This window comes from Cibotium barometz, chromosome 46, assembly GCF_041138505.1.
Source record: "Cibotium barometz isolate CiBa-2024 chromosome 46, ASM4113850v1, whole genome shotgun sequence".
Taxonomy (NCBI): Eukaryota; Viridiplantae; Streptophyta; class Polypodiopsida; order Cyatheales; family Cibotiaceae; genus Cibotium; species Cibotium barometz.
In genome coordinates this window covers 13,223,121-13,235,413 of record NC_141091.1, presented here as the reverse complement: position 1 = coordinate 13,235,413, position 12,293 = coordinate 13,223,121, and the positions used below count along the sequence as shown (strand labels likewise).

The 12,293-nt window shown below is 43.7% G+C and overlaps 1 protein-coding gene across 1 annotated transcript in view; it reads right to left on the bottom strand.

Moving 5' to 3' along the window:
* Nucleotides 1-12,293, bottom strand: part of FKGP (L-fucokinase/GDP-L-fucose pyrophosphorylase) — a 44,920-nt gene that overhangs the window by 20,479 nt on the left and 12,148 nt on the right. Inside the window, exons 2-3 of the mRNA XM_086783775.1 lie at nucleotides 3,597-3,840; nucleotides 3,085-3,464 (exon numbers count right to left, since the gene is read on the bottom strand). Coding sequence (XP_086639901.1) covers nucleotides 3,085-3,464; nucleotides 3,597-3,840 — 624 coding nt within the window. The remainder of the gene's footprint in view (nucleotides 1-3,084; nucleotides 3,465-3,596; nucleotides 3,841-12,293) is intronic.

Genomic DNA, 12,293 nt, shown 5'->3' with positions numbered 1-12,293 from the left:
TTGAACTCTTTCCATGATCTAACAGGATTCGGTGAGAGCTTCTCCGTGAGCCACCAATGGGCAGCAGTGCCTTTCATGAACATGCTTACATGCCGGATCATGGATTTCTGAGTGAAATCCTCATCACTGAAAGCAATATCAAACTGGGCAATAAAAGCAAGTGCCTTTGATGCATCATATTCTCCATGATATGTGTCAAACTTCACAGATTTGTCTCCGGCTTTGAAGTCACGAGACTTTGATGCATGTGTATGCATCTCAACATGTTTTCCCCCATGTTTGTCCATTGGGACAGTCCCTGTAATTGGCATCATTTTTGGACCAAAAGGTGATGCATAAGGCATAGATACATGTGCCCTGTAAGCATGAGGCATGGCTGGCCCTCAACATGCATTGATACATTTTCAGCCATAGCTTCTCCCTCACGAGCACACTCGAAGGCATGAGTGGCATGAGAGATACGCGGAATACCTGCACCAACAGAAAATTGCAGCCCATGTTGCATGTGTTGTGCATGTACATTTTCAGCCGGCAATGGCATTTGACATACATTTTGACCACTGCCATAAACATTGTATCCTTCACGGGCTACATGAGATATTCCTGCATGGCGTGAAGTCACTGATTGTTCCTCTCCCATAGCATGGAGATTCATCCTCTTAGACATAACTTCTTGTTCGGGCACTTGTGGGGATTCCAAGACATGTGGGATGGTTGCCTTTTCTGCATAGGCATCCTTGGTACGAGCCAAGTATGCACGTGCTGCATCCCTTGGTTGCATATGCAACTCTTGAGCAATCATTGCCATTGCATGATCCATATAAGATTCAGCTTTCTTGGCCTTCAAACGATCATGTACCAATGGGTCCTCGCGGCGATAGAGATTCAATTCTTCTTGTTGTGCATGGAGAAGAGCCTGCATACGAGTAAGTTCAGCTCTCAAGACTATGGACTCTTCTTCTTGCATCTTCTCTTTGCCACGAGACAGCTGTCCCACATATTCATGTTCCCTATTGTGCACCACATGAGTTTGCTCATCCTGTAAAGCATTGGAGGCATGCATTTCATTGTCCCTGCCACTTGTATTAGCATCTCCAACATTCATTGTATGGCTGTCCATAATGTTCTAAGTGTAGAGATAGCTAGTGTTCACGATGATCGTCTCTCACGATAGAAGTGAAAAAGAACCGTATGCTCTGATACCAATGTAACTTGGTTGAACACAATGCTAATCAATACACTTAAATACACTAAGATTTGAAGGACACTTGCTCAAGTACAAGAAATAAATTGCTGAATTGACAAGAGGCACACAATGAGCCGGAACGGCCGACCCCTCCCTTGAGTAAATTGTATTACTATTGGAGAAATTCAATACATAGCTTCACGGGCATCCATTGCCAAATCCTCCATGCCAATGCATATGAAATTCAGCATTTAGAAAACAATGGTATGTCGATGTAGATCACCAAGGAGCTGCCTTGATGTCCGGCCCGACTTCAGTGCCCATATTCTCTACCATTGGCTCTATGTTCTACCAAGCAAGGTAGCAACATCTTCAAGAGCACATAGGACAAGAGAAATACTACACAGGGCGGCTAAACAAGGAGTCCTGCCCTTCTATTGAGTAAGTAATGACAATACATTGTCCAATTACCTTACCAGTCTTCATAGAAGTTGTTGCAAGCGGAAGCCTTCGCGTTGGAAGCTTTAGAAGTGTTGATATCTTCGATTTGCCGCAATCCTTCGCGACAAAAGTCTTCAAGAGGATGAAGGGAACCTTGGGAAAGCTTCCCCTATGGTTCAACTTGAGAAAGGAAGGCTGAAATTAGGGTTTTCAGCAAAAAGACCAGAAATTACAGCAAAAATGAGAGCTGTTTTGCTGAATTTCAGTCATTGGGAGTGAGTAGGAGAGTGATTAGCACTTGGAAACACTCTTGGAAGCTTGGAAAACACCCTAGCAAGTTGGGTATGGCTATGGAGAGCTTGGAAATGGAGAGAAATGGTAGAAAAACAGAGTTTTCAGCCTCCAAAAATCCTCATGAAGAGAAAACACGAATTTCTCTTAATAAGTAAGTGAATTGGGGTCCAATCAGGTGAAGGGACATGGGGAGATGCCCATTTATGAGTAAAAAGGGAGGATCAGGTCCTGGACATTGAGTCTTGTCCACCTCGGGACTTCAGTGAGTGTGAACTTGGAAGCGGTCATAATTTATAAGTGACTTTTGGACGCCCAAACTTTAATGAAGTGGGAACGCACTCACTTATAAATATTGGCTAAGTCCTAAGGGCTATTTGAGCCTAGATTGGGTAATACTTACCACCTGTTCACATGCCACACAACCATGTCAGCAGACAGTTTCACACGCACGGTTCACGGGCGGGCGTCCCCTTACCCGGAACTACACATAGGTCATGCAGGCATGAAAACAGCATGCAATTTCATTTGCAGGCAAGCACATAAAGATGCTATGCAATGCAGCATTGGCATGAGCAATTTCCGTTCATGAAACCATATAAGGCCAGGCGTTTCCAGGCAAGTATACGCAATACCAAACCCAGTGGAAAGCCAATTCTCCAGGCGTTTCCGGGCATGTACACAAAGGCACAAGTCCCAGCGGAAAGCCAAGTCCTCCAGGCATTTCCGGGCATGTACACAAAGGCACAAGTCCCAGCGGAAAGCCAAGTCCTCCAGATATTCCGTGCATGATAACATCAAGTCCCAGCGGAATATCATATCCAACTATACAGCATGACACGTGTCAATCACCTGCATAGGCATATTCCATAAGCCATGGACACCAATCCAATATGTACATAGTGTGAAAGCAAGAGTGAACCATTTGGGTGGCCAAATGGTGACAGTACCAGTATTGCAATTCGCTTGAACCTGCATCAAATCAAAGTGATGGAGGCATGGCAGGACCCAGCCATGCCCAAGAGGGCCGAGATTCATAATAAGAGAGATCAGCAACCTCACAGCCCAGCTCGTCTGGTGGAAACCCTGATGGACGCATTTGATGTGATGCCTGCTAGGACTTAACATATAAATGAAGAGCACCAAAATGCATGTAATAAGCTTACTTCTTCTCTGTTCTGCAGAAGTGCTGAAACAGGGTCTGGCTCTTCAACAGCAAGTTCTAGTAAGTCCCTCCATGCTTTTCCTCGAACTGCAAAAATCCCTGTATCAAGCAGTGCTGTGCCATCGGATCTTATAGCACCACTATCTAGAAGTTTGCTAGGAGTTGGCTTCTGTAGTAAATCAACAACTTGCTGCAGCTTATGCTCCTGGCAATAAACTGGATGAGTGGCCTTATCCTTCGAAGATGTAAGAATGACCCCATGATTAGCTGCCACATCAAGTGGTGCAGGAACAGTCACAATACATGCTCCATCTTCTGGTGTTAAAAAATCGGAAAAATCATAGCATGGCAGCACATCTCCTGTCATAATAAACAGACCTCCTGCAAATGTGTGAAAGTAGGCCACCCTTAGAAAATTGTTGCAGTCCAACGACAGTTACTATGAGAAGAGGGTGGTTACTGAATGAAACAGGTTACAAGCACTGCTAGCTAGCATGGCAGTTAGGCCCAAACCTTGTTTTTTGAAATCCTGAACTATGTGAGAAGATAATGCTAGAATATGATCGAACAATGAAGGGACTTGCTCATTTGGATCGTCGTCAGCTAGAAAAGGTAGAGGTAAGAATGCCTTTCCCATAGGATTGGCCCAGGGAACACGTTTAGAGTCTCCTCCAGCATGAACCAGCAAGACACTCATGCCTGAAATACGCTCAGATTTGTTTGCTTGATCTTGACTCGGAGGTGCAGGTACAGCTTCCTGCAAATCAAATCCGGGTAATTTGGTCAGGCACTGTCTGCATTACTTGACAGTGCACACACATGCCCACATGCACCGTGCACACCCACACAGACATTTACAAAATTTCACTTCAAATGGAGGATAAAATGCTCAAGAAAGTTCTGCAATACAAGACAAGACATGAAAAGGCCTACATAATATACAATCATATATTGTCTTTTCTAATTTCAGTATGTAACTCAATGCCAAATGGGATATCACCTGTAACCCCCCAGATCCAAATGCCGAGACACAATGGTGTTGATGCCATGGGCCATGCTGCTTGGAAATGTCACTTGACATCTACCAAGTTACTGTCATTATTGATGGATGTGCTTTGGACAAGCATCCAAGCACAACAATCTCCCTTTTTAATGCTTTATTTCAAGCATACATTAATTTTACTGGTTCAACTTCAAGTATGGGGTAAAAGGGAAAGGGCTGGTATGCATTTATTCGATCACAGGTGCCCTTCTTAAGAATTTGGGCAGTGTATACATCATAACATAGGTTACCTCCTGATGTTCCCTTCCACCAGCATGCTTGTCAAATGCTGCAGCGAAAGCATGACTATCGTATTTAGCTTAACACTCTGAGATGCTAAATTAAACGAAATCCATAAATTGTGAGTAGGTTTGCTAGTTCTTCGTGCCAATCTTCCTCGGTCTGGGGTTAAACTCCTGGGCTAAAGCAAGAGCTTTATCAAAGAAGACGAATCAAAATTATGAACATAATATTCAATCTCTAGTTGTACCCTAAGATCAGGGCTTCTTGCTGACTCTTCTATGATAGCAAACTGCTACTAAACACATCATGCTATCTCTCATTCCATTTGCACCCATCTATATGTAAACATTTGCCAAGTATAAATAAGATGTTAAAAATTAAAGCTCCACCCTCATCATCGTGACACACCTCACCTGTGGTACACAAAAGATAGGCTCGTGGGCATGTGCAGGTAATGACATGGCAGGTCATGGACCTAGCCTTGGACTTCACAAAGCATTTCTCTATAGGTGAATTGCTAGCCAAGAGTGTACAATAGGTCACATGTCACCATTTGGTCACCCATTTGATCCAACTGCATTTCTAGTGCCACTTCTATGGGACTGTCACTCCATAGAGCGGCCAGATTCGTGCCATGTTCACATGAGGCCAGGCCGGGGTCTCATGTAAAAGGGCCAGTTACTTTGTGTCACATGGACGGGAGCCAGTCTCGTGCCACTCGTGTGTGACCAGGATCGTGTCATATGGACGGGAGCTTGTATCGTGCCACCCGTGTATGGCCAGGACGGTATCTTGTCCATGGGATTGTCACTCCATGGAAAGACCCATGTTTGTATTGCGTCTTGCCTATGGGACTGTCACTCCATAGAAAGGCAACGATTTTCACATTCTGTCGCCCTAGATTCGTGCCCGACTAGAATGTCTTGTACAAGTTTCATGAAAGGGAGATTTCATCCATTACATGTGCACATGCATCCATCTTTGTAAGCTGGACTTGTTTTCACGTGACTTGTTTTCGTGTGACTGCCTACTATGTCGTGCCATTGCACTGGACAGGGACGCCCCCCAGTGTACCGATGCTAACCTTTGTATTTATAAGGTTATATGTTCACATTCATTAAACCATTGGCCATAGACAATAATAAGTGTGGGTGCCCAAAGTTCACTTGTAGAAAGTCTAGTGTAACTAAAACCTATAACTAAACTTGCCATGTAAATTCTCTTTTCTCTCTGGGGCTAGCACGCATAGAAGCGAAGGCAGCAACCTATACCTCAGCCCGTAGAGCCCCTTACCAGCCGTACAAGCCTTACACACTGCTGGTACATGCTCTGTACATCGTGTACCTGCTGTATACAGCCTGTACCTGCCTTGTGCAACCTGCTTATTGCTCCGTACAGCACGTACCTGCCCCATACAAGCTTGAACCTGTCCTATACAGCCGTACGGGCCTTGTACATCCCGTACATGTCCCCAAACAGCTTGTACCTGATCCATACCAGCCCGTAGGCTGTACCGTACAGCTCCATGTGAAAGGGCAACGACTCATACAGTAACACCAGGTTTTTCCTCTATTGTCTGACAAGATTTCTATGCATGTCAATTCTCTCTACTCTGTTTTGCAGAGTTTTCTTGCAAATGTTCTTTCTTTCTCTCTTCCTCCTAGTGGAGCTCTTGAGGATGCAAGAGCCAGGGTGCTAGAGGACTGGACAAGAGACCAGGATTGAAGCCAGGAGCGTTTCTCTAGGAGGATAGGCCATCCTATCACCGTGGTTGAGCACTTTGCCAAGCATTAGTACGGGAGTGCCTATTCATGCACGGTCTCGGAACACCAATTTCGTGCAAGTGTTCAACCCAGGAAAGGTGAGGATTGCCCAAGATTGGTCTTCATCAACGGAATTCTTCAACGACAAATACATTGTTTTGGTATTTGTATTCACTCTATGTTTTGGAGAATCTGGCTCTCACCGTGAAACTTGTTGTCATCAAATACTCCAAAAAATACATTTTGTATCGAGGGGGGGGTTGGCCATTTCTGGGCCAAGTTGTGTATTGTCATTTTCAGATTTGTGGTTGCTTATGTTGTTCATTGATATCAAGGTTAAGTGATCTAAGATTGTGCATTTGTTTTCCGATTGTAGTTGGTCTCCCGTGGGGAGCAATTGCATCACAAGGCTACAAATGGAGTTTTCACTCAGCCATATCCATTGTACTAAAGATTCAATTGTATTACTTCTTTTGTCACGTGCACACCCATTAGGTGTACCAGTGACATGCCATTCATAAGCATTTAGCAAATAGCATACAGGATCATCAAGTATTATCCAGGGCATTTATAGCATTTATTTCATCATGTGCAACATGTATGGGACTGTTTCAACACCAACATCAGCACATAGGTCTTCATGAGCACTTAGGGCATGTAAGCATCATGGTCATGGACTGTGGTCACAACCGACAGGGTCTAGTCAACCAGCCGACAGCATTTGTTGGCATTTATGGCAGTCGTGAGGTCCCAGACACCAGCCGACAGCAAAAGGTTCAGCCGACTCAGCATATATCTCAGTCGTGGGCATATTAGCAGTAGCCGATTGCAGTACAGTACCCGACCAGCAGCATTTACCCATATATTTCAGTCATTAAGCATCTCATAGATCTTCATCTCCTCAGCGTTTCCTTCCTAGGGAGCAAAGGGAAGACAACAGATCAGCATCTTCATTCAGCAGTTCATCATCAGCATATTCAACAACATACAGTTCATCTTCCTACCTCCTACATAGAGGAAAGCCAGCATTCCAAGGGTGGACCTCAACATTGGAGAAGGAATCAATCATTCATCAGTAGCATTCATCCTCTCTCTCTCCGAGATAGATACTCATCTAGGGACAGCATAGATCTATTTATTGATCTTCATTTGTAACTCATCCATTTAATATAGCCGCATTGCATTGCATTGACACCATTGCCTACCTCTAAGTAACACTAAGTGAAGTTTAGTTTAGCCTAAGTTTTTTTTGCTACAATCAATCCCTCGCATGTCACATTGGTATCAAAGCTTTACATGATAAGCAACCTTAGTTCATGTTCATTCCAAAGATCATTCCGTAAGTCAGCATGTTAGTCGCTTCCGCCCAGTTAAATCCAGTTCTCAAGATCTTGCAGGCCATCCTTAGGGTTTTTCCCTTAGGCATACATAAGCAACCCATCCATCTGCATTCTTGCACAGCATGTAGGGTTGCATAGGGCTTGCATCAGCATAGTAGTCAGTCTAAGCATCTTGCATCTACAAGGCATACGGGTTTTACCCATGAGTTTTCTTGGGAGGAATGACATCCATCATCAAAGGAGTAAATGGAGTTTTGGGCTTCAACTGGCAGCAAGGGTTCTCTTCTACATAAGAAGACGGAAGTTTGCTCCAACATCACCTCAGGAGGTTCAAAGGTTCAGGAACGACGAAGATGGTGTGAAAGGATTCCACAGACACGTCAATGGTGACTCAAGTATTTCCAAGCAGATTTAGCAGCATTTGCCATGTAGTTCCCACAGTGGAAAAGGTTTTGGCTCAAAGGATTTAACTCTTGCAGTCGACCTTAGTCCCGACAAAAGAAGTCAGAAGGGGGCAGTGGTTTCAATGGAGGAGGATCAACAAAGGAGTTGAAAGATTGCCAGGTGTACCACCCAACAACGGTTTAGCAGAGGGGAAAGTCACATGCACACCCATTAGGTGTACTAGTGACATGGCATTCATAAGCATTTAGCAAATTGCATACAAGATCATTAAGTATTATCCAAGGCATTTATAGCATTTATCTCATCATGTGCAGCATGTATGGGACTGTTTCAACACCTACATCAGCACATAGGTCTTCATGAGCACTTACAACACGTAAGCATCATGGTCATGGATTGGGGTCAACAACCAATAGGGTCTAGTCAATAAGCCGACAGCATTTATGGCAGTTGTGAGGTCCCAGACACCAGCCGACAGCAAAAGGTTCAGCCGACTCAGCATATATCTCAGTCATGGGCATATTAGCAGTAGCTGGTTGCAGTACAGTACCCGACCAGCAGCATTTACCCATATAAAAGGGACATCGCATCATTTCATTCATTAAGCATCTCATAGATCTTCATCTCCTCAACGTTTCCTTCCTAGGGAGCAAAGGGAAGACAATAGATTAGCATCTTCATTCAGCAGTTCATCATCAACATATTCAACAGCATACAGTTCATCTTCCTACCTCCTACATAGAGGAAAGCCAGCATTCCAAGGGTGGACCTTAGCATTGGAGAAGGAATCAGTCATTCATCAGTAGCATTCATTCTCTTTCTCTCTACTTGAGATAGATACTGATCTAGGGATAGCATAGATCTATTTATTGATCTTCATTGTAACTCATCAATTTAATATAGCCGCATTGCATTGCATTGACACCATTGTAAATCTCTTAAGTAACACTAAGTGAAATTTAGTTTAGCCTAAGGTTGTTTTACTACGATCAATCCCTTGCATGTAACATCTTTCTTGTGTAATACAAACAGTAGTTTAGGATACTTGTGTGTGTTATGTGTGATTCCGTCGCACTCTTCTTTCTCTCTCTGAAAACCCTGGCACATAGGCACACGTGTTCTACTGTTGATATCAAAGCCTAGTGAACCTGTTTTCTTCTTTTCTGCCACCTATGTGCGTTGACTGCTTGGTTAGGGTATAGTCCCTAGGCTCCAGGAGTGGCACAAGTCCGGGTTTGGGAAAAGTCATTATTTAGTTCTTTCTTGCATTTGTGGTGTAGTGGCACCCCGCTTATCCCACCCACCCTTTCTCAGTGTGAAAGGCTATCATCCTTTGCCATCATTCTTTATCCCTGGTTTCCGACAACTTGTTATGGATCCCGCGAAGCTTGCAAATTCACTCCAGATTCTCAAAACAAGCATGGAGGCCATATCTAACCGTTTCGATCAAATAGAGTCAGCACCCGGAGCCTTCAGCATAAGGAGCATCAACGATTGATCATTCAGCATATAGATCACTTCAGCCTTCAGTGTTTCATCCTACAACATCTGGGAGCATCAACGCATGAGCACTCAGCCTCCATCAGCAAAACGCAACAATTCACAGCATTCAGCCCATCAGAAGACCTTGCGTTTTCTGCATAGAACCAGTTTTCAGCATTCATATCATCATCGCTTTGCTACAGCACTTCGGTGAAGGTAACCCGCATGCATTCATTCATTTTCAGCAATCAACAAAGCCTAGAACAGTCCCAAATAGTCCATATCTTAGCCTCAGATTCGCAACCTTCCCTCATTCCATTGGGAAGAGTGCATAGGCTCAAGATCGGTCATTATTGGTGCCTCTACAGCCCTGTATAGTTCAGCCCGACTCTTGGTCCTCAGAGATCTTGCGTTTGGCTTATCGTCAGTACAAAGTCATACTCTTCAAAGTAATAAAGCAAATACTATTCCGGTAACAGGATAGGGGACCCTTCAATGGGTAATTTGGGACCCCATACGGTGTACAGTTTCTCTCTCTCTCTCTCTCTAAATTTCTTAAAGTTTGAAGTCATAAAAGTGGATTGCTAAACTCGCGACACTTAGGATCCAGAAGGCGGTGTGAGATTTTTGTGACAGGATCCTTAATTACGAATACTTCAGCTGCATGTTACATAAGATCCATAAATCAGGCATAAATGGCCAATTCTGTATAGAAGAGAATACAGGCAATAAAGCAAATTCCATGATTCCAAAATGGATTCTAAAAATCCAGAAATCAGATTGTCTTTTGCACATGCCTTGATGCATGACTGTACCCATAAGTGGATAGGTTGACCATATTTAACGACACTAATAGTGAGTGTTTATACCCCAACAGGATCGTCTTCACACAAGAGTGTGAAAGAGCCAATTCTCTAATACCAATGTAGCTTTCGGGGAGCCCCGGGGTTTCACAAAACACTTGACCATTAATGCAATTAAACACTAAAATCGGCCACAACCTTAACGCATATCTATCATCACTTTGCATAAAACATAAAAGCTAGACAAAACATCCACAAATGCTTGAAGTGGAGCTTGCACATGTGACACCGCATAGAGGCCAGAATGGGCCGACCCCCCCCCCCCGCCCCCCTTTTTGTATTTTATTACGTAAGGAGAATAATATCATGTACAAGATTTGAGGGCCTTACTCTCCCCATGGAAGATGCTGGATTATCCATATACAAATCATACACAGCCCAGCACGAGGCAACTATAAAATTCAGCCGGTCCACAAGCTGTAGAAATGCTGAGCCAACAATATAAACCATATACCTCTGTGTGGGTACTGGTTCTTCCCCAAGTCTTCATGTAATAGAGTTGGTACAACAAGTTTAGCTCTCCATTCAAATGGTACACCAAGTACAATAGATGGTACAGTAGGTACAATGGTTGGTATAGTAAGTATAATAGATGGTACAGTAGGTACAATGGTTGGTACAATAAGTACACTGGTTGGTACAACAAGTACAATGGTTGGTATAGCAAGTACAATGGCTAGTACAACCGGTATTGATACATTAGGTACAATGGTTGGTACAACAAGTACAATGGCTGGTACATCATAGTGGCTAGTATAGCAAGTACAATGGCTAGTACAATCCGTACAATGGCTAGTACAACCGGTACAGTGGTTGGTACAATCGGTATAGCAAGTACAAGGGCTAGTACAATGGTTGGTACAACCGATTTAGTGGCTGAAACAACAAGTACAATGTACAAGGGTTGGTACAAGAAGTACAATGGCTAGAAATCATAATAAAATGATTAAATACCCTTGCCTTCACGATGGAAGCCTCCAAAACAGTCCCAAACAATTGGTATTCTTCACGGGAAGCCTTCAAGAGAGAGGAGCCATCATTAGGGTAGCCTGTAACGGTGGTAGACGCTAGTGTGCAACAAGAGAGCCTCCTTCAAATGAAGCGAGAGGGCTCCAATTTATAGATTTGGGCCTCCCATGAAAAAAAATGGCAAGAGAAGGCTATAATGACAAGTGTGAGGCCACTTGTCTCACTTTGATCCACTTTCTTGCCACATGTCCCAATCTAAGAGATGGGTTCATCCATAATCTTTATCTATAAAAATATCCCAACTAGTAGCTCATTTGTCATAGGTACTTTGGCAACTCTTGGTATCTACTCAATTCCAGATGTAATGACGCGAACAAAATTTCCATCAAAGTCGGGCCAAAAATAGCAACTCTCCTAAATTTTAGGAGTGTGATCCTTTGTATTCCAAGATAATCCTCCATTCCAAATCTTGTTCTTTTCCAATATTTGGACATCCTGGAGTCATACTGGGAAATGTCTAGGCTGGTGACACTCAGAAGGAGATTGGGTTTATCTTCAGATTATGAAGCACAGACTGAAACAGGTGGACAAGCAATGCCCAAAGTTATCGTTCAGGAGCTTCGGACCGTTTCCTATCCAAAGAAAGATCAACAAGGTTCCAGTGAAGTTGAAGCTACCTCCGAGTTGGACTATGCACGATGTGTTCCATGTTAGTTGGCTGAAACCCTATACAGGTCCAATCTCTTCAGAAGTGAAAGACGAAGCGGAACCAAACATACTTGATGAAGCTAAAGTGATGGTTCCAGAACAGATCCTTTTGCACCGCTTCAAGCATGGCTCAAGCCGAAGACAAAGACAGTTCCTCATGAAGTTTCAAGACCGAGGGACTCATAATTCTTCGAAGACTATCCGGCTTTATTGACAAACTATTTGGAGGCTATGCAGCTTCCGTCAAGTTAAGTAGGAGAGGATGTCACGTGCATCCCATGGACATATCTAAACAAAAAGGTGCAGGACCTGAGTGGAAACTGGTCCCATGTGAGCCCACTATGGGACGAGCCAGCCAGGTTTCGACTCTACACGTCCGAGGTCAGGTGTGCATT